General features: G+C 41.0%; 1 protein-coding gene across 1 annotated transcript; it reads left to right on the forward strand.

The window, feature by feature from the left end:
• Window positions 1-4893: 4893 nt before the first annotated feature.
• Window positions 4894-23124, forward strand: LOC146606942 (uncharacterized). Its single transcript, XM_085349178.1, has 5 exons — window positions 4894-5072; window positions 8391-8461; window positions 11774-12207; window positions 14229-14492; window positions 21716-23124. Exons 3-5 carry the CDS (start codon window positions 11901-11903, stop codon window positions 23104-23106), a joined length of 1962 nt encoding a protein of 653 aa, XP_085205304.1. The 5' UTR covers window positions 4894-5072; window positions 8391-8461; window positions 11774-11900; the 3' UTR covers window positions 23107-23124.
• Window positions 23125-24085: the final 961 nt, after the last annotated feature.

Genomic DNA, 24085 nt, shown 5'->3' on the forward strand with positions numbered 1-24085 from the left:
CCCGGCCTGATGTTAGAATTGAACTCAGGACCTTCTTGCTGTGCGGCAACAGTGCTAACCACCGTGATATTAGAGATAATAAATGAGATATTTGCTCTTTTGAAATGCTGTTTCATGGTCAACGTTAATATCCAGTCATGAGAGATGGAGGCACCAAGACATGTCTATTCCTGGATGCAGTGGTGATCCTAGCCTGTTTGGTGCCCTGGGTGAATACTCCCACTAAACACTTCCTTTTCTAAACTAAGGATCTGATGGCTTTGAACTTTTCTTGTCCATCTTGTTTTTAATTTTGCACTCCCGTATGAACACCCATCCCCCAACCCAAGAATCATAACCTAACAGACCTACACCTTATTTCACAGATTCGCTTTGTCTACGGTTTATTTCTGGGATTTCGCACAACCCAGGATTCAAATCATGAATACATAATGGACTTGGATTTACATCATTATGAATTAAATGTGCTCTATTTGGAAGCAGCAGGTCTCCCTCCCCTTTTGACGGGTTGTGTGTGAGACTTTGAATCATCAAACTGTAAGTTATAAATTTTAAATTGTTATTGATCCCTTTACCTCTAGTCCTAAAGTGTATATTTATTTTCTTACTCTTCTTATATTTATTGTTTGTTTACTTGCACTGCTGTAACTGGAGCCTCGTCGTCTCGTCTCTCTATATACTGGACTGTATGTAGCGGAGATGACAATAAAGTTTACTTTGACTTCAGCAGCGAGCAGGCGCACCGAGGGCTCTCGCGCTCACTTTTCGTGTATAGAATTTCCATAAAACGTCGGTGCAAATTATAAGTCTGTATCATAATGTCTGGTGTTTTCGTGTTTGTTGGTTTGTTTTTATTTTGTTTTATTTTTCGAGTTGGTTATTAGATGCTGCGCCAGCCAGAGAATCCCGCCCCGCCCTCTCCTCCCTGTGCCGCAGGCAGCAGGCGCACCATAGACAAACAGTATCACACACTCTTGATTTTTAGTCTACCAACACCTCTTATAATGACTAACTACTCCTGAAATGTTGGAGGTTTTAGCTCTGAACAGAAGAATAAAAATAATAATCAGTCAAAATGTCCTTTTGTTTATTGAAATAATCCTGTCCGATAACATGAGGACAGTATATGTATCATTTTCTGTTGTAACCTACAAACTGAACGGTAATGTGACAACACTCATTTTTCACAAAAGCAGTTCAATACTTCCACGTCTAGTTGGTTGTAATGGAGGCGGAGTCAACTGGATCCGCTCGCCCTGCCCAGTGAATGCTCCCGACGCAAGAGAAATAAATTCTGTCTCCATGCCACAGCTCTGCAGTCAAAAACAGGCTCACTGCAGCCACTAAGAGTGAATAGTATTAAACTCTCACTAAGTTCGATATTTTTCATCTCTGTTCACAGGTTTCTGGGTTGTTGTTTTTTATAAGACAACTTTATTTTTCCATGTTTGGCAATGTTCACATTCTGCTTTATTTGTTGCTTTTTTGAAGAAGTGGTGGAGACTAATGAAGCAGTCTAGTAATGAAAGTTACAAATAGTTGTTTGAAATGAAAGTTAAAACAAAAAATACTGAAGGATTCATTGTGAATGAGTTTATTGTCTAAATAAAGTTGCAGCTAGGCTTTTCTGTCATTGTTTAGATGGGGTGTGAAAATATTTTGTCCTGCCACGTGGGGAATGAAGAAGTCTGAGAACCACTGCCTTATACAATATAAATCTGAATTTGTTCTTATGGTTGATAATCATGTGAGTTTAAATTATACCTGTGGCGGGGTGTGGTCTGCGGTGCTGCTGCAGGGGAGATGGAATCACCTGCATGTCATCTACAATCACACCTCACCGGCATAAAACGCTCTGCTTTTTGTCTGTCGTTGTTCTTGTTGGTGATGTGTGTAGCTGAGCTGAGAAGCTGCAGCCGGTCTGGAGTGAACAGCAAACAAAAGTGTGAATAAAAGTATTCTGAAAAGCATGAGCATGTCATCCAGTCTGCCGTAACGTGCTGAATATGCATATTCATATTCAGCACATTACAAATCTTTAGAAAAACCATATGAGAAGTGAAGGGACGCCTTGAGGAATTATGCGCTTAAAATGTCTTAAAAAAGAGCAATCGAGGATAGAGAACCTGGAATCCTGTTGCCACGATGGTGCACTGCGAAGGAAGGATAGATGGCAGAGAAAATGCCACCCATGTACCAGAAGGGTTTGTTACTGCATTTGCGGAGGAAGGGACAAAACTGAGAAACTGGCATTCCGGTGTAAGGAATGTTTACTGCTGTGTTTGCAAATGAACGATATGGGGAAGAAGACTGGCAACACGGTGCCAGGAATATGCACTGTTATATTTTATGAAGGTGGGTAGAATCAGGGAAACTGGCATCCCAGTGGGGAAAGCTTGCTGCTACATTTGTGAAAGAAGGATAGTAGGAAGGCAAACTGGCATCCTGGTGCCAGAAAATTTTACTACTGCAAGTTGCAAACCAAGGATAGCAGAGCAACAAACTGGCAACCTGAAGCTGATAATAGTTTTTGTTGTTGTTGTTTTTGCAAATGATAGATAGCCGAGGCTGCCAATCCAGTGTTCGAAAAGTGAGCTGCTTTATTTTGTGAAGGAAGCTTAGAATATAGAGAACCTGGCATCCTGATGCAAAAAGCTTTCTGCTGCATTTGACAAGCAGGGATAAAGACAGATAACCTGGAATCTTAGTGCCAAAAGGAATCACTGCTGCTTAGCATATGAAGGCTAGAAGCGGAGAAACTCACATCCCAGTGGCAGAAAAACTTGTTTCTGCATTTTGCGAATGATAAACTGGCATCCCAGTGTCAGGAAGTTTGCTGCAGCATGTTGCAAATGAAGGATAGTAGAGCAATGAACTCACTATCTGGTGCCCATGTTCTTTTTCTTTTTTTTTTCTTTTTTTTTTCTGCAAACAATATGTAGATGGCAGAGAACTGACATCCTGGAAGCAGAAGGGTTCACTGCTGCTTTTTGCAATGATAGATGCAGAGAAAGTGGCAACTCTGTGGTAGAAAGCTTGATCCTGCATTTATGAATTATAGATTCATGGCATCCCATTGCTGGAAGGGTTAGCTGCTCCTTTTTGCAATGATAGATGCAAAGAAACTGGCAACTTGTTGGTAGAAAAACCTGCCTTTGTGAATGAGGGATAAAGAAACAACTTGGCAAACTTTGCTTCTGCACTTTGCAGAAGGAGGGATAGAAAACATCACAGCTGGATTCTTATGCCTTGAAGAGATAAACGGCAATGGTGGAGGAGCAGAGCATGGAATTGTAGCAACTGATTTCCAGCTGCACATTAAATGATAGGAGGCAGGTGCAAAAAACTGAGCTTGCCCCTGCTACCTGGCACTGATGGCTGGGTGGAGCTGCAAGATATGTTTTTTTCATGTGCTATGTGCAGAGGTGTTTTTTTCTGTTCTCAAACTGATTATTTTTTTCTCCTTATCTTTCCTCATGTGGTGCATTTTTCCATTGTTATACCTCTCTGACCTGTCTTCCCCATGTAATGTTTTTGTTTAATGTATGTATGGTCGGAGGGTAAGATGGCGCCGCCATTGTGTGCAATAGGTCGGCAGCCTTAACATGAAATTTCCCCTTGTGGGACTAATAAAGGTATCTTATCTTATCTTATCTTATCTTATCTTATCTTATAATACCTGGTGGGCCGGTCGCTAGTCAAAATGCCCGGGCCAATTTTTTGTCCCAGTCCAGCCCTGCTGGGAGGTACAGCGTCTCCACAAATCTGATGCTTCTGATTTGGAGAAAATGAGCTGAGGGAGACACCTGGTGGACAAACACAGACATGACAGGAAGAAAGACTAAAATGCAGAGGGGAGACAAACAGCTGGAAATACTTGTTGGAAAGGATTGTCATGCTTCAGAAAAACATACAGCACACACTCTAACAGTCCTTTATTTGCACTGAAGGAGACACGTGAAGAAACCAAATCACACAATAATGAAGTGAACACATTTATAGTCAGTGTTCAAGATGATGGATAGAAATGAGAATCATGGAGCATTTGTTCACTTTTAGGTCTGTTTCTTACAGCAGAAGCAGCATTTACATGAACTCACTGGCCTTTTTCCACTCAATACTCTCTTCTTCATCACCTCATCTTCCTAAAAAGTGGATCTACCAACATTTTTTATTTTTTTGTTATTATGATTAAAATGTCAAACAAATATATTTTCCACTTTTTGTGTGACAGATGCAGGAATTTCTCTGCCCTGCATGTGGAGAAATCTGCTGTTAAATCAGAACATTAACAGGTTTCAGGTTGTATTCAAACACACATTACTGTGTGTCAGTAGGCATGTGTTAACAGGGACTGTAAGACACTTTAATGGCTTTAATGCATGTTTATATGTTTAACACATGTCTGTTTGTTCACACATAAACACATGTGATTTATGTCTGTTTATCTTTGACCTTGTAATTAGTTCCTACGAATTCATCATGTAAATCTCTAATAAAGTGGGAACAATGAACAGCCTGTCACACAGTTTGTTATCCTGTCTCTGCTGCTGTGTGCTGTGCTGCACTCACTCAGAGATAAGAGTTACTGTGTCCCACTGACACAGAGAGGAGAAAAATACTTGGCTTCATTTAGAAAATCGGAGCTACGGATTAAAACGACAACAAATATGTAAATGAATCATATTCAGTCACCTCATCTGCTAAAAACAAACAAACAAAGGCGTCTGCTCAGTCACGTGCTCTGCTGTGGCAACCAGCAGAGCAGGAGTGTCGGGGGGAGGGGCGACTGAATTGACCAAACGGGCTGTGAATGGACAGCAGACGGCAGAGGGAAGTGACGTCTCAGGAAGTGAAATGAGAACAGAAGTAGATGGTGAGAGAGAAGCGGTGAAACAAGGAAAACATAATAAGACAAACAACAAAGCGTAAAAGCAGAGCAACAACCAGCAGAGTGAAAGTAAACCTGTAATGTGGAGGAAACGGACAGTGAGCGCAGTGTAACCGTGACAACGAGACACGAGGACGGATTTAAAGTGATCATAAAATCGCCTCCAGACGGTCGTCGTTCGGTGAGTGGAACCAGGTTGAAATTGGCTTTATTGTCACTTCAACCATATACACCTAGTACACAGTGAAGCGAAACAACGTTCCTCCAGGACCAAGGTGCTACATGCAACTAGGGTTGCCAACTCCCTGAAAAATAAATAAGGGACACCTCGTGGCCAGGGCCGGGCGACCCAGTTGTCTTCACCCTTCCCAGTGTGGTGAATTTTCTAGCTCTTTTTTTGTGTGTGAAATTATTTTTTTAACCATTTGACTTGAAGTTGATTTAAGTAGATGCATATTCTATTCTTTGTGATATGAACACATGTGAAACAAATGATCATTTAGCCATTTATTTTTAGCTCAAAATGACAACATTAACACAATAAAACAGGTCTCTTTCTTAAACAGAAGCCTGTCATGCTTAACTTTTGAGAATATAAGTAAATCTTTCTTTAAAAGAACTCTGTCCTGCTTAACTTAAAATTATATAAATTAATAGAAAGCAATAGAACGAAAAATATTCTTGTAACAGTGCACATTTAGTGCATTTAGTACAATTGGCTTCAGCTGAGGTATTATTTCAGCTTTTCTAATGCTAATCAGCTGCTCCTGTTTGTAAACCCGCTTGTTCCCATGATTAAGCATCTTAACTCATCATCATTATTCATCTATGTATTACTTTTATGTATTAGTGATCTATTTGTTGTAATCATCTATCCTTGCAGTTGTTTATTACACAAAATAAGTTATATTATCACACTTCTGGCCACATAGCGCTGATTTTCACTGCACATGCCCATATTAACTTTTTCCAGCCAGGTGTTTTCCTTTTCCCATTCTTCCCTTTCTCTGAGCGAACAAACATTGCTGCTCTAATGCTGGGCTCACACTGTGCGGTTTTAGGCCCATTTTGAGACGATTTTTGAGTCGTGCGACTGATTTGGTGATCGGCCCGATTTTGGCCTTCATCGTGCATCGTGTAGTATACGTGGGGTAACGAGAAGCGATTAACACCTCACGACCAGCTCCCGATCATCAATCGCTCGTGACGTGTCACCGCAGCCGCTCACACTGCTCACTCGCAAACACGTAAACGTCGGTGAAAAAGACTGAGCAGCACGGCTGTGCGGCGTGTGATCTGGACACAAGCAATGGAGGCACAACTTGTAGAACTTTGGAAAGCTCATCCGAGCCTTTTCGATGTGGCATCACAAAATGATCACGACCACAACAACCTGAAAATAGTTGGATTTACATTGCTGCTCAATCACAGCTGCCTGATCAATGTTTTTCATTAGCAATTTAGCAAAGTTGATGGTGGTGGTGTGTCTGTGTGAGTGAAAGACAGAGAGGGAGAGAGAGCGACAGATTTTCTGTTATAACCTTCATGTTATGGAGGCACAGTGTGAGCACTCAGGTCGCATCAGAGCATCGGGCCGTATAGTGTGAGACCCTGCATCGTGACCTACCAACTTCTAACCCCTGCGAGTCAATCGTGCAGTTTGAAAATCGCACAGTGTCTGTCCAGCTTTAGGTGTACTGTCGTCCGAGACTTGCACCGCAGTGTCGGCGTTTGTTTCCCTGTTGGCCATGCTTCTTGTTGTGGTCATCTGTTGTCTTCCGGTATTTTCTCCGCAAGCGACCTTTCCTCGACCAATGAGATGAGCGGTAATCTGAATTGTCATACTCGAATTGTCATAAGTGTGCTGTCAGCTCATTGGTCACAAAGCAGGAGAGGGTCTGGGAATTATGTTTTCAAACAAAGCGTTAATTCCATAAACATTTATAGACTACTTTTGATTCTCACTGTATTACGGGACAAAGTGCGTCCCTTACTGTACTATGTATGACTGTGCAATGACAATAAAGAGTTATCTTATCTTATTAGCTCAATACGGGACGTGTACTTTTGTTTCGAAATACAGGACAATTCCGTATTTTAAGGGATGGTTGGCAACCCTACATGCAACATAAATTTACAACATAAATTAACAAAAACTAACTATCTAACTATCTAAGGAAGATTCAGCTACAACAGCGATAAATACGCCTGTAGGGAGATGAAGAGTGCTATAATACTGAGAAACGGATCTCTGATGAGTGTTTGTAGGGATGTGGTTCAGCAAGATAAACGCCCTCTGCAATACGTCTGTAGAGACCCCTCTGCAAGTCATTTCCTTCAGTCATCAGTCCTGACAATCATGCTGAACGAAGCTTATGACCTTCAGAAGACCGAGTGCCAACTGAAATGAGCACATTTGCAGTAAATATATGAAAATGATTATAACCGCGTATTTTAATAGAAGGAATCAAACATTTTCAATCCCAACAAGACCTAAGTGCTTGAGATGAAGCAGGCACGTGCAGGGGGGGGGGGGCTGGAGGGGCTGGAGCACCCGCCCCTTTCCTGATGGGTGCCCAAAGTGCCCTTTTGTTGAGGCAACTTTTAAAAAATGTTTTACAGCGCTTTTCCTGCCTTTCTGGGGGGATTATATTTCACTAAAAAACGATCTAATATGCATGTCCACATAATTATGCATTATATATTATAATATTTTAAAAAACACACGCTGTATTTTAAAGAACATACATTAAGAAGCAGATTATATTAGATTTATATTTTAAATAAGACAAAATTTGGATTTTACAGCAGTAAAATGATTGTATCTCTACAGTTTAAAAATGTAATAAGCTTTGCCCTGCACAGAGTGGATAGTGAAACAAATGGAATCATCATAATGACATTATTTCATATTTATTACTTCCTCCTCCTCATTGCTTTATTATTGTAGCTCTAGTAATAAATAATAATGTAAGGATTCTGGATCAGCACAGTGATGCCCATAGTATATACAGTATTCTGAAGAAGGTCTAAAATGTCACTGTGTGTGCGTGCATGTGTGTGTTTTATGTATATGGGTTTTTTTTTAATTATTACTCAGGATATAACATTGTCCAGAAATGCCTGGTAAGGACATGAGGAGGAAACAGCAGGAGCTGTGTGAGGCTACTAAAGGCAGGGCTATAACATTTTTCTGTCATCATTTTATTATAGATTAAGTGCAAGAGTTGTTAGGTGTGGATAATTAGATTATAGTTTATTGCAATAGCAAGTTGTGCCTTGTTCTCACATAGCAAGTGGAGAGTGATATATGAAAAGATGGGATGGAAGGAAGAAGAGAAGCAAAGAGTGAATCACAGGCAGAGCCTAAATTATTTCTCACAGTTTTTTGTTGCCTTATGGTTCCAAGCGCTGTCACCAATCTTTGCATTTTGTTATTATCTCATGACACTTGTTTAATCAGCTACCATCTCTCCTATGGACTTTTTAATGTCTACAGTCTCAGATCAACACAGCCCTGCCCTCCAGCCCTATCAGCAGCAGGAGCAGCAGCAACATTGTACCCATCAGGTAAAACATCGGCTACGTTTGCTTTGCCTCGTCGCCACCTCACAACAGTGATATAGTATGATTCAGGATTTTAATGAATCGATATCACGTTATCCAAGCTAGAATCTATCGATAAATTGGTAATAAAAACCCACCCCTAGTTTCAACAAGTCAGAGATATACTGGGGAACTTCACCGTGTAGAGCTCTAAAAGTTACTACTAATTTTTTTTAAATGAACCCTAAAATGCACTGGCAGCCAATGAAGAGAAACCAAAACTCGAGTAATATGTGACCTCTTGTTTGTGCCAGTTAAAAGTCTTGCTGCAGCATTCTGTACAGACTGAAAGCAATCCAAAGCTGATTTGTTAAAGACTATTACAGCAATCCGAATGAGAAGAAATAAAAGCATGAATAATCACTCAAGTTCTGCCTTTGACAACAGTAGTTTGAGTTTATAAATGTTTTTTAGATGATATAAACAGTTCAGAAACAGTAGTTTGGAGTGTTTCTCAAGTGACTTTGAACTGTCAAATATGACACCCAGGTTTCTGTGGCTCGATTGAACTGAAAGATATAAACAACTGATATGCTGAAAAAATGATATTTCAAATGATATTTCTGAAAACATGTAATCAGGAGCAATAATTAAAGTTTCTGTTTTATCTGTATTTAACTGGAGGAAATAGTCATTTAACGATTGTTTGATTTCTGACAGACAGTTATTTAAACAAGACAATTTATAAAGCTCAGAAGCTTTGAAAGAACAGTATAACCGAATACCATCAGCATAAAGATGATACAAAATAATATTGTAACATCTGATAATTTGGCCTAGAGTGAATATATATATAAAGCAAAAACAGAATCGGACCTAAAACAGATCCTTGAGGTACCCCAGAAGGCAGAACTGATGTTTTAGCACTTGATTCATACAGACCAGGGGTCCCCAAGCCCAGCCCACGAGGGCCGGTATCCCTACTGGTTTTAGCTCTCACCCTGGGTCAACACACCTGAATCAAATGATTAGCTCATTACCAGGCCTCTGGAGAACTTCAAGATATGTTGAGAAGGTAATTTATCCATTTAAATCAGCTGTGATGGATCAAGGACACATCTAAAACCTGCAAGGACACCGGCCCTCGTGGACTGGGATTGGGGACCCCTGCTACAGACAGTAAAAGATCTCACAGATGGATACGGCATAAGCTATTTTAAAACAACACCAAGCCATGGAGGGCTTTAAAAACAAATACTAAAATTTGTCTGAGGCTGAGATTACAGGATTGTTGGGCTTCATTTCTGTACTGAACAGTGATTTTAAGATTAGCTAGTAAATAACAATTAGCTAATGTTGTTCATGAGACTAAGGTCATCTCACTTTGGCAATGTAACTATAATATGACCAATATTAAAGTTATTATTATATTAATTATTATTAGTAATTACAGCAATGAACTTGAACTCAGTGTCAAATACTGAGCTCCAGTAAAGATTCAAGTTGCAGTCATTTATATTTCCTAAATCTTCACTCGAAGACAGGTTCCTTTGACAGTGTATATATAGATGTATCATATACAAGAGACAAATATTGTTCTTTTAATATGTTGGCATTACTAAATTTGGCTTAATGCTTACATATTTGTGTAAAAAGAAAATGTACGAGCTGTGATAACTGTTTCTGATAAAATGAAGAGTAGACTGATATATGAAATATTCCTTTATTGGGTGAGAAAATCAGACCATGTCATAACTGCTTTAAGTCACACAGAATAGATATCAGACCCTTAAACAGGCTGACTTCTGCTAAATGGGTCAAACTGGGCAGAAAGTACGCAAACACATAACATCCTTATAAAATATGATGTAACACTATAGATCAACTTACCTCAGAATATATAAAGCATATAAACAATTACAGCAATATGATGCAACAAACACAGCAGTGCTACTAATCCAAAATACTCAAAGCTTCATAGAACTGAAACAAACATTTATTTTTAGCTCCATTCTGCTGCTGATACATACTTTAGGTTTCTGAATGTTAAACTTGTTGCTGCCTTTCATAGTGTGTAACTTGAAGGCCCTGAGTACTTTCTCCCACACTGAAAACACTGGAATGATAAAATTATTTGAACATTACCTAATAAGACTGATTCAGGACAGACAATTAGTTATGTTAAACTTTTCTAGCAGTCCTTCACAAACAGGGAACAGTCTGTCTATTCTCTCCATCTGTCAGCTGCTGCTGGCTCTTCCTCCTCCTCTTCCTCACACACTGCTGAGTTTGTCCTGGTGGATCATCAGGGGTGCAAAGCCTCACAGATGATGTGCAGCAGTGGGTCCCTCAGTCTGTCCTCACTCTGGACACTTGCAGTTGTCACACATGGAAATCAAATGTGTGATAAGCTGCAGGATTCAAACACAAGTGTAACTTATAAATACATGTTCATACTTTTATTCCACAATCAGAGAGAAAGAAAAAGAGAGAGAGTGCAGGACAGATAGATGAATAAAGCACCTTTCTTTTAGCTTAACAAGTGAACCATCAAAACAAAAGAAGTGACATAAAAGTTAGTACTTAATTTTAAAAGTTTACTCTTTGGCTGTCCCATTTGAGCTGTCCACCATTTTTTCGAAAATTATCCACAACCATCGCCAGGCTATGAATCCTGGGATAGGTTGAGCCACCAAAGAACCCAACCCATCCTTGAAATCCATGAAAAAAGAGGACGCATTTGTGGGCCGCATTGGGAGCAGCCTTTGAACAAGGACAGCCTTTGTCACCTGGCTGTGGCATAATCGGCCTCCAAAGGATGCGGCCTATGAATTGGGACACAGCTTTTGACTTATCTTGGACTTTATTTCATTTAGACACACAGTCAGAAATGTTTTGAGATTATTTAAAAATGATATTGTGCTCATAAATATATTATTTGTTATAAATATTGATTAGTGTGTAATTAAATCGTCTAGTAAATTGATGCGTTCTCATAAACGTGTTGAATGAATCCAGTGTGCATTTTAAAGACAATAGTAAACTAGTTAAAAACCCATCGTATTGTTGGGGAGAGAATGAAAACAGATGAAGCTGATTTTTAGATACTAACAGTCTCTTCTCTGGGGATCAGAGTGGGTTTCATGAAGAAAGAGGGACGATGGATAGTTTGTTATATTTGGAATCAGAAATCAGGAAAGCTCAAACAAATAAGGAAATGATGATAGCAGTCTTCTTTAATACGAGTAAATGGATGATTGTTCTATCGAATTATAAAATTGATGAAAGAATATAATTATCCTTGTTTTTCCTGCTATTCTCCTGTCCACACTCCAGTCCAATAGGCGGGATTAATGCACCTGTAAGCTGATTTGTCAAACGCCATCAGGCCCCGAAGAAGAACGGAGGAGGACAGCACTACTGTGGTAGAGGAGCGGTGTGTGTGCAGACATGGCTGCTGTTGATGAAGCGGACTGAACTTGGAGGAGAGACACAAACTGAAGTATTGATCCCGTCACATCAGTGTGGATCTGATACCAACGTCTGGATCGCTTCATCGATGCTTGTATCGATCCGCTCAGCCCCAGTTGAAGCAGCGATGAGTTCAGCTCAGTATCTGAGAGAGTTCATCAAGAAGAGACTAACTGCTGTTTGTGAAGAAATCTTCTCAGAGGTTCAAAAAACCATCGTCCAGTATGAGGAGGAGATCAACCGTCAGCACAGACTGCTGGATATCAGCTGGAAACCCGACAGAAACTCACACATCATAGGTATGGACATGTTTTTAACTCTGTGCTGTTCAAGCTCAGATTCTTCAGTGTGACTGACTTTACTAGAAGATGTTAAACTGGGTATTTATCAGTGCTGTGGGTCAGTGTCCAGTGATGGACTATGTTGGACTGGTGCAGGTCCATGGTCACTGATAGATTCGTTTTTAAAACATTTTAATTGATTTATTTATTAAACTTTTTTCTCTCTAACATATTCCAGTGTTGAGTACATCAGGTGTGTGTTGGATCCTCTGTAAACACTGAGGCTGTGCAGTAAAGATCTAGTTAGATGTCAGCAGAAAACACATTTAACAAGTTGTTAACAGACTTCTCTGCAGTTGAAGTGAAGCTTCATTTAAAGAAGGATTTCAGACACTGATGTTTTCATGGTGTCACCCTGCAGTTTACTTTGGTGAACTTTGTGTCTTTGCTCACAGTGAGGAGCTTCAATGCTAACATGTTAGCATGTAGCTATGAGTGTGCACAACTATTTCCCTGAGCTGTTGTGTGTGTGTGTTGTGAGAATAGATTATTGTAGTATTAGGGATTTAGTTGTATTAACCATAGTAAAGCATTATATTAATTATTTATTTAAGTAGGTCATAGGTCAAGCTACTAAACATTCACACATAGAGCACACACACAGAATTGGGAGAATAGGTCAGAGGTGTAGGTGAGAAGCAGAGGCGACGGCAAGCTGCCTTTGGTGGGATAAGGTGTTGGTAAGCCAAAGCCAGGAGAACATAGTGTGTGAAGAAGTGGGCAGCAAGGACACGAGATAGGGAGGCAGGAGATAGAGGCATTAGCAGGCACATAGTTTTGAGAGACAAAGGTTGTTGATAATATCTGTGCTGTTGGGACTGCCCCAGCAGATTTTGATGTTGGAGGCTGAGCTGTGAACATCCCCATGTACATGTAATAAAATTAATTGATTATTTATTTTGAGAAAAAAACAGGAATGGAATATTACACTGTTTCATGATACCTTGTAGAGAAAGAATGTGAATGCTTAGGTTTTATGACTGTTACGACCCCCTCTGCTAGGCGTCAGGGAGGGAGTAACATACACGAGCCCCCCAACACAAAACTGAGTAAAGCAAAAGGTTTTATTTACAAACTTTAAACAGAAAACCGACAGGGCTGTGCAACAGACCACTGGGTAGACAATTATTACATAAAGAAAGAACAGTCACGAGTAAAAGTTAAAGGGTAACTAAGGCAGGCTGGCCGCACACAAAATAAAAGCTAGGGTTTTAACTAAGGCAAGCCAGCTTCACAAAATCCTACTCACAGCCAGCTAGCAGCTCAAAACTCTAATCAGGCTAAGTTTAAAGCATGCACCAAGATTCGACAAAGTTCAGCAATATGAACAAGTTCAACAAAGATTGACGAGGGAGGCACGAAGGGCAAACTGCATGTTCAGTCCTAAGCAGCAGCCACTGAGTGAAGGACCTCCAGCCTTTTGTAGCCACAGGTGGGTACGATCAGCCACTGATTGCCTCTTGGAGCATCACGGGATCCCGGGGCAGCCAATCGTCCGTGTGGTCTGGCACACTTCATTCTGCATAAGAGAGGGTTGGCACGGGTCTCCCAGTAACCAATCACACACACGAGTCCTGGAACACATTGATTTACCTAGAGGAAGGCGGGGCCACCTGAGGCCGGAGGCCGTAACAATGACTCGGTGGGGGTTGAGGCTATAAGAGTGTGTGTAACTGTCAGACACTTCGAGATCTGCAGCACCCCTCCCATGCACATCTCCCGTCCGTATTGCTCAAAGAGTCGGTATGGAATGAAGAGAATTGTATTGATTAGATTGTTGATTGAGCATTAAAACACAAAGTGTTGTTCTTCCTTTAGCCCGGAGATCAAAGAATTGGGTTTTTAAAAGTGTGTGGCTCATAATGGGTCATATGACAGGCTGATCACCATTTGTTCAGGTTTTGATTCATGCTTTTAAAAATTAGTTTTTCTATCAACACATTAGTGATTATTGTTCTTGCTTTTCTTTGTTCCTCAAGACCTCCCACAACGACATGACTGTGAGGAAGAGGAGGGTCTGGATGAGCAGCAGGTCTGTAACCAGGAGAGGAACTCCAGTCTGGACCAGGAGGACCCAGAGCCTCCACAGATTAAAGAGGAACAGGAGGAGCTCTGCAGCATTCAGGAGGGAGAGCAACTTGTACTGAAGCAGGAGACTGAAGGCATTATCGTCTGGACTGATGAAGAGCAGCTCAGAGTGATGGAGACCATCCGGAAACCTGTGATAAAGTTACACAGAATAGGTATGTAAAACTGTGATTTTTAAAAATAAATAAATAAATTTTAATAACAGTGATTATGTCTCATGGGCAGCACAGTGGAACAGTGGTTAGTACTGTTGCCCCACAGCAACAAGGTCCTGAGTTTGACCTGAAGTGACCTGTCCAAGATGAACCCTGCCTCTCCCTATGGTAGCTGGGATTGGCTTCAGCACCCTCACTATACCATAAGGACATAGTAAATGGTAAATGGCCTGTATTTGTATAGCGCTTTACTTAGTCCCTAAGGACGCCAAAGCGCTTTACACTACATCCAGTCATCCACCCATTCACACACTGGTGATGGCAAGCTACATTGTAGCCACAGCTGCTCTGGGGCGCACTGACAGAGGTGAGGCTGCCGGACACTGGCGCCACTGGGCCCTCTGACCACCACCAGTAGGCAACAGGTGAAGTGTCTTGCCCAAGGACACAACGACAGAGACTGTCCAAGCTGGGGCTCGAACCGTCAAAGTTGCATTTGTTTTTAGAGGCACAGGAAGAATTGAAGGTCCCAAAGTAATTAGCAACATGAATGAATTTCTTCAGCCTGATATTTGGTTTTCATTTACATAAACACATTTCCACCATTAACTCATGCAAAAAGGTGAAAATTTATGCATGTGTGTTTAGAAGGTTTCAGGAAATCTGAGCTGGCAGCAATCACTTCAGAGTGTCGGGTCAGAACACTTGCAAATGTTTGGATATGAGAGGAACAAACAGGCAGAATCCAGGAATAAAGTTGTCATTCTTTACATTTCAAGTTGAGAATGTGGCCACAGCAGGGCAAGAGTGTGTGCGTGTGTGGTTTCTGTCGACAAAGCATAATGATACAAACCAATTAGAACTCAAATTACATACAATACATTATATAACTAAATAAACATATTACTTCAGCCAGGACAATGTGAAACATGAGTTTTCACCCACTGCTCAGACAAAATCTACACAGAAAAACAAAGACAACAACACAAGTTTCATTTTGTTTTGTTATCAGTTTAAGTTAAAGAATAACATGTTTCCTCTGCAGCATGGAAATCTTTAGATGTGTACAGTTTACAGGTCTGGGTAAGTATGAATAAATATTCCTATTCTGTTTTGGAAAATATGGAATTCAGAGTTTCTAAACTGAAATTTATCAGACAAGAAGAGATTTCTCATGGTATTTCAAGCACAGCCAAAACATTTACGTATAAGAGAGCTCTGCCCCAGCATGCCTTCTTATAATTGTAGCCAATCCAGACATCCACATTCATTTAACAAAAAACAACAACATCTATGTATTTCATATATCACAGATATTCACATATGAAGCTGAAATTTGAAATTTTCTTATGAAAGTGTCAGAACTTATGTTCTTAGGCCTGTGGCCCAGTGTTTTGATTTTGCATTATTGTTTATTAGTCTGTTTTCTTCTTGGTTCTTGTTTACTAGTGTTTTGGTTTTTGTTCAGTATTTCTTAGCTTGTGGATTCCTTTGCCCCTCATGTCACTCTGGTCGCTGTACTGTGTACTGTGTTAGTATTGTGTCTCTGAGTTCAGTCTGTGGATTTCCTGCTTTACTTGTCTCATGTTAATGTAATCTGCTTTACAGTGGCTTGCAAAAGTATTCGGTCCCCTTGAACTTTTCCACATTTTGTCACATTACAGCCACAAACATGAATCAATTTTATTGGAATTCCACGTGAAAGACCAACACAAAGTGGTGTACACGTGAGAAGTGGAACGAAAATCATACATGATTCCAAACATTTTTTACAAATAACTGAAAAGTGGGGTGTGCGTAATTATTCAGCCCCCTCTGGTCTGAGCAGTCAGTTGCCCATAGACATTGCCTGATGAGTGCTAATGACTAAATAGAGTGCACCTGTGTGTAATCTAATGTCAGTACAAATACAGCTGCTCTGTGACGGCCTCAGAGGTTGTCTAAGAGAATATTGGGAGCAACAACACCATAAAGTCCAAAGAACACAGCAGACAGGTCAGGGATAAAGTTATTGAGAAATGTAAAGCAGGCTTAGGCTACAAAAAGATTGCCCAAGCCTTTCTGTCTCTTGGCTCTCGGTGAAGGCGGTCGCACTTTTTCTCTTCTCCTCCTTCCCCTTATCTTCCCTGCTTAGCCTCTTGTGTCCTTGTCTTGTCTCATGTGCATTACTTTCCCTGGAACAGTCTCTCACTGTCGTTCTCTAAAACCTAAAAGAGAATTATGGATTTGATCAACTGGTCTCTGAATGCTATTGACACCCTCTTCTCAACGAGAAGTCTGGGCTCGGGAGAGCCTGAGTGCCCTGGAGGGACTTTCCCTGCCGGATACACGATGGACGGGTGGCAGACCTGGAGGATCTTGTGCCTGGCGGGACTGTCTATCGAGGACGCTGAAGACATCTACCTATTCGGAACCATGATAACAGGGTTCTTGCTGATCGGAGCTGGCTTGGCCCTGACTTATCGGAGAAATAAGAGAGCGGAACCAGCTGTTCAAACCCCCCCAAGGCTGACCGCTGGAATTGAAGCGACGGGACGAGGCGCGACCTCTCACACCGAACGTAGCATGGTTAACACCTTGGAGACGCTTACAGCTGCCGTGAAGACTCAAACTAACACCATTGAGCATATGATGGGATACATCAGAGAGGGGCCTGCTCATATTGACACCCTTGAGCGAAAGTTGGAACACATCGCAGAACGGCTCACTGCAGCTGTGGGGTCTCAGAATCAAAAGAATGACAACACCACGGAACAGAAGTTTGATACCATCATGGGGAGGCTCGCGGCTCTCCAACGGGAGATCGAGAGACCAGTGTCAGAGTGCTAAATTCGGAGCTGCAAAGCTCTCCAGAAATATGAAAAAGAGAAATTTGTAAAGGAGAAATCAACAATATTCAACATATGGACACCACGGCGCCAGCTGCTCAGGCCCGAGGCTGGAGCCCACCAAAACAACTCCCTGATAACGACTGTGTGATGACTATTCTTCCCATCCCATGCAAGGCCACCTGGGTTGGCTGGCAGACTGTTTACTTAGCCTGATAGGGCGAGGGACACTGTCTCAGCTGAACTCTGGACACGCACACACATACACTTACACTGATAAGCACGCACTCATCCCCCTCCCTTTCCAAACGCCTTCGATGCTTGTTTCCTGCGGGGGAAGACTGCGGGTCTGCGTGCCGCGCTGAAATGGTAGCGCTGTATAGGACGACTGCTGTGTTCCTTCGGATTACCCCCCACCCCCCTATCCACCCCTGTGGCTAGTCACGTGCTCTAATGCTGTGATGTGGACATTAATGTGCTCTCTGTGAAGAGGAGTTTTTTTTGTTTCCTGTTCTCATGCTGTCCTCCCATAGGTGCCCAGCGTGAGAAGAGGTCTCTTTTTTTCCTCTTGTACTTTTTCCCATTGTTGTGTAATTTTTCAGTGTTTTCTCTGCAACGCTGCCGATCTCCGACTGTATTCCCATGTGATGTCCTTGTTGTGTGTGTAAGTCGGGGGGGGGGGGGTCCTATTCCTCTGCGGGGCAACCTGCATATGGCCAATAAAGCATTCATTCAATTCAATTCAACATCCCACGGAGCACTGTTCAAGCGATCATTCAGAAATGGAAGGAGTATGGCACAACTGTAAACCTACCAAGACAAGGCCGTCCACCTAAACTCACAGGCCGAACAAGGAGAGCGCTGATCAGAAGAGCAGCCAAGAGGCCCATGGTGACTCTGGACGAGCTGCAGAGATCTACAGCTCAGGTGGGGGAATCTGTCCATAGGACAACTATTAGTCGTGCACTGCACAAAGTTGGCCTTTATGGAAGAGTGGCAAGAAGAAAGTTGTTAACAGAAAACCATAAGAAGTCCTGTTCGCAGTTTGCCACAAGCCATGTGGGGGACACAGCAAACATGTGGAAGAAGGTGCTCTGGTCAGATGAGACCAAAATGGAACTTTTTGGCCAAAAAGCAAAACGCTATGTGTGACGGAAAACTAACATTGCACATCACTCTGAACACACCATCCCCACTGTCAAATATGGTGGTGGCAGCATCATGCTCTGGGAGTGCTTCTCTTCAGCAGGGACAGCGAAGCTGGTCAGAGTTGATGGGAAAATAGATGGAGCCAAATACAGGGCAATCTTGGAAGAAAACCTCTTGGAGCAAAAGACTTGAGACTGGGGCAGAGGTTCACCTTCCAGCAGGACAACGACCCTAAACATAAAGCCAGGGCAACAATGGAATGGTTTAAAACAAAACGCATCCATGTGTTAGAATGGCCCAGTCAAAGTCCAGATCTAAATCCAATCGAGAGTCTGTGGCAAGATCTTAAAACTGCTGTTCACAAACGCTGTCCATCTGACTGAGCTGGAGCTGTTTTGCAAAGAAGAATGGGCAAGGATTTCAGTCTGTAGATGTGCAAAGCTGGTAGAGACAGACCCTAAAATAGCGGTCCCCAACCTTTTTTGCGCCACGGACCGATTTATGCCTGACAATATTTTCACGGACCGGCCTTTAAGGTGTAGCGGATAAATACAACAAAATAAAACTAGTACCGGTACCGAAAAAAAGAAGTTTTATTCATAACACACGTGAAAAGACCCAGGAAAACCGAGTTAACGATAAAAACGATAACAAAATAACGCTGAAAATGATAAAAACCCTGAAAACCATACATTTCACACCTGAGCCTCAACTCTCGCGGCCCGGTACCAAACGATTCACGGACTGGTACCGGTCCGAGGCCCGTGGGTTGGGGACCACTGCCCTAAAACACTGGCAGCTATAATTGCAGCAAAAGGTAGTTCTACAAAGTATTGACTCAGGGGGCTGAATAATTACGCACACCCCACTTTTCAGTTATTTATTTGTAAAAAATGTTTGGAATCATGTATGATTTTCGTTCCATTTCTCACTTCTCCTCTTCCTTGTCTTGTCTTGCCTAATAAGTTCCAGCTGTGTGTCCACCTGTTCCTCTTTTCCTCATGTTCCTGCCAGTGTGTTTTAATCTCCTGTCAGTTGGTAATTGTTGTCGCATTGTTAACATTGGTTCACCTTTTTCTTATGCTGTGTGTTCTGTCTGCCTGCAAAAGTTTATGATTGTATATTCAGTTTTCTTATGTTGGAGTTGAGCATTAACCCTTTAAGACCTACCATAGAACCAAGTCTGCCAGAGCTTATATTATATTTTTACATGCTGTAGTGCCATTTTTAGGAGCATTTCAAGTTGATATACATCAATACAACCGTTATAGCCTAAATCTTAATAATATGTATGCATTAAGTGTATAGTACTTACATAAATTGCAAAACAGTGCAATAAACTACAAAAAAATTGAAAATTGTTTTTGTTTTTTTAACATATATTTCTAGTTAGAGAAATTTAAGAGGCTTATCCCTCAAAACTGTAAATACAAAAAAGTTGCACAAAATAGTTTCCCACCACAGGAAATTTATTTTAAGTGTCTTCATAATTTTATTTTTGAAATACACCAATTTTCATATACTGCAGGAAAAATGCAAATAAATATTATAATGCAAATTTGCAAAATAACAGCATATGCAGGACAGCATATTTCCAGCAGTGCAATATGAGTCCTAAGCATCCCAGAAACGACACAGAAAGTCATAAAGTCAAATATAACTTTAAAAAACATCAGTATAGGCTCATAAGGCCCCGATGGTAAAAAACTACATTTCCGCAAAATGACTTCACTTCCGGTTTCGGGCAGGTCATGGTGGACATCAGGGCTGCCACGATTAGGTCGACTATCAAAATCGTCGATGACTAATTTAATAGTCGACGCGTCGTTTGAAGCTTTGTAAGATCCCAAAAGACGCAGGAATAAGTAGCAGGATTTAAGAGTGTAATAACGGAGCTGTGTCCCAAAATTCATAGCACAGCCCAGCTCAGTTTCCAACAATGGCGGCAGCTAGTTAGTTTTAATATTACGCTTATTATTCTTTCTGGGTCACAAAATAAACATTTAACATATTTTCAGGCGAGAATGTAGCTGTGTTTACCTCAAATATCTGCTCAGTTTATCAAGACACCGCATATTTTCAAAAGCGCTCCGATGTTTTCGGAGACGTCTGTTACCCACTAGCTCGATAGCTAGCCAGGGGCAAGGCTCACTAGAGCTGTGAGAGCACCGGACTCCCGGCAAATCGTTTTCAAACCCACCGCTGTCTTTCGCTACTCATTTTAAACATATATAAGTCACTTAGATAACTTAAAAATGTTATTGTTTGGCTTTTTTAGTATTTTATTTGTTCCTGAGTAAATCGGTTTGGCTGAGATTAAAGTTATAGTTTTTACACAGCTGAATAAATGTCAAGCAGACAGCTGATTATCAGAAGTGTGAGATGCTGGAGAATTTACTCCGGTGTCCTGTTATATTTTAGATAGCAAGGAGTTTATTAAACTTCACCGAAACAATCTGCAAATTTCATTAAAATTTAATAAACTATCATCTTGTCTTTATTTTTAGTTAGCACATACCTTAAACACTTAAAGCTGTAAGCTAATGATAGTTATATATGAGCAGATGCTGCTGGTGCAATAAGCTGTACGTTTTACGTTCAATGGATGATGATCTGATTAGTCGACTAATCGCAAAAATAATCGGTGACTAGTCGACTATCAAAATAATCGTTTGTGGCAGCCCTAGTGGACATGCGATAGTTCACGCTGATGGATGTAGGAAGTGTTATGAACAGCTGATCGGCAAAGTGTGTTTCGGGAATATTTTGTTTTTGTTCCTGCAAGCGCTTTTTATGCAGTTTTTGCAAAGCTATATGTGGAAGGAACTGTGACTTAGGACAAGCTGATGGCATAAGATGTAAGTACAAATTCTCCGGTTTCGTATGCAAAAAAAATTGTTGCGCTAGCTCACGTGGTTGCAGTGCTACCGGGATTTTAAAATAGTTACGCAAAACGGAGCGTGCCCGCTCCAACCGGCTTTAAAGGGTTAAAGCTGTTTTGACTCTACGTTTGCCTCTATGAGTTCTGCGTTTGGGTCCTCGTCTCCTGCCTGCACACAGCACACACCATGACAGAACTAAACATTTCCATCAGTGCCTTAATAATTTTTCACATTTGTACACTTTAAATTTTAGTGGTATGTGTGAGCAACATGCTTACTATGTAGAGATCTGCTTATGGTTCAGACCAGTAAACATTTTCGCAAATGTTTGTTTTGCTATCATTTTTCTTCCTTGTGCCTTCAGATGTCCTACACCAACATGCTATTGAGGAAGAAGAGGCTCTTACAGAACAGCGGGTCTTTAACCAGGAGAGGAACTCTAGTCTGGACCAGGAGGACCCAGAGCCTCCACAGATTAAAGAGGAACAGGGGGAACTGTGCAGCATTCAGGAGGGAGAGCAGCTTGGACTGAAGCAGGAGAGTGATACCTTCATGAAGACTCCTACTTATGAGGAAAGTCACCACAGTGAACCAGAACCAAACAGTGAGCAGCTCCTTTCTCACAGCTCTCCTGAAGCAGAGAGCAGATATCATGAAGAAAATGGGCATGTGGACTCTGGATCTACTAGAAATGCAGAGCTGAAGAAGAGACATCACAGTCAGAGAGTAGACAACAGTCCTGTGTCAGTGAGTCAAAGTAGAACTGACACAAAGAACAAGTCTGTACAATGTGACGTGTGTGGAAAAAGTTTACAGAATAAATACAAAATGACTACACATCTAAGAGTTCACACAGGTGAGAAGCCGTATTCTTGTAACACCTGTGGGAAAAGATTTACTACCTCGTCAACATTAAAAACACACATGAGAATTCATGCTGGCGAGAAACCGTATTCTTGTAATGCCTGTGGGAAAAGATTTATTCAGAAGTCACAACTGGAAAGTCATATAAGAATTCACACAGGTGAGAAACCATATCCTTGTACCACCTGTGGTAAAAGATTCGCTCTTCCAGCAGCATGCAAAACACACATGAGAATTCACACAGGTGAGAACTTGTATTCTTGTAGGACCTGTGGAAAAAGATTTGCTAGCCCATCAGCGTTCAAAAAACACATGAGAATTCACGCTGGTGAGATGCCGTATTCATGTAGCACCTGTGGGAAAAGATTTGCTGCATCATCAGTGTTCAAAAAACACACAAGAATTCACACAGTTGAGAAGCTGTATTCCTGTGGCTTCTGTGGAAAAAGATTTGCTGTCTCCTCAGCATTAAAAACACACATGAGAATTCACACTGGTGAGAAGCCGTATTCTTGTAATGCATGTGGGAAAAGATTTATTCAGAAGTCACAACTGGAAAGTCATATAAGAATTCACACAGGTGAGAAACCATATCTTTGTACCACCTGTGGTCAAAGATTTGCTCACGCATCAGCATGCAAAAGACACATGAGAATTCACACAGGTGAGAAGCCGTATTCTTGTAACACCTGTGGGAAAAGATTTATTCAGAAATCACATTTGAACTGTCATGTAAGAATTCACACAGGTGAGAAACCGTATCCTTGTAGCATCTGTGGGGAAAGGTTTGTCCAGAGGATAAAATTAAAGAAGCACATGAGAATTCATGCGCGTTCAAATGTTCATACTAAGAAAATGCGGGACAGCTGTGAGTCATCGCTAAACACGTGAGTGAAAAGATGATCCATATTCAGGCCATTATTTTTCTGTCTAGAGCAGTAAAGAACTCTCAGCATTGTTTGTTCAGTTTATTTTATTAATTGTATCAGGGAAACTCTGATCTTATATTTCATGAAGCTTTAAATTCTGTATGCTCCTGTTCTGTTGGTTCATTGTTTAGCTATGTTGTTTATTATTACTGTTTTATATCCTATATTGGGACAAATGCCCCAAAAAACTCAAACACAATAAAAATGGAAGAATTGAGCAACAGTCAAGAATTGTGTTTATTCTTGTAAGGGAGCAAAAGTATCAAATACCAAGTGTCATGCTTGAAGGGGGAAGTCCCCAATACATTTTGTCAGTCCCACCCTCCTTTGCCTTAAAACTGTCACACAATAACACTTTTCCTTCAAAAGGGCAGTTATGAGTGTGTGAACTATAATGAGCAGCTAAAATGTTTTTTGCAATCTTGGCATATTTCCAGGCACTAAGTGTATCTTTGACTATAATACAGCTCACACCAATTAGAAGATTGCATAAGGTATTTTTTTTTCCCCAGTTGTCAAATCCAAAAACTACATTGGAGCTGCAGTGATTCCTCAATTAGTCAATGAATAGAGGCCAATTCAGCTGGGAAATATTAACTGCTCTTTATAAGATGTAGTGTTTAGCACACAAAACAGAAAGAAAATATGGGAGAAAAAAGACGGATGTTCAGCTTTAGGGCTTTTCTGCTCCAGTTAAAAAACTTCCTCCTGTTGGAGGAGATTAACATGCAACAAACCAAAGGTCAATGTACACGGGCACAAAATGGGTTTTAGTTTGTTTAGTTATTGGAGCATTAAACCACAAATATTTTAACCACAACCATGTACTATTGACAATTATGATAGTGAACATATAGTGGCTTCATTCACTCCTCTTTCAAACCATCTGTCCTCTCTGTCCAAAATGTGAGCATCTTCAAAAGAGTGACCTTTGTCCTTTA

This window comes from Diplotaxodon limnothrissa, unplaced genomic scaffold (genome assembly GCF_057381915.1).
Source record: "Diplotaxodon limnothrissa isolate DT_005_m unplaced genomic scaffold, D_limnothrissa_male_GT1.1 unmapped_scaffold_2, whole genome shotgun sequence".
Taxonomy (NCBI): domain Eukaryota; kingdom Metazoa; phylum Chordata; class Actinopteri; order Cichliformes; family Cichlidae; genus Diplotaxodon; species Diplotaxodon limnothrissa.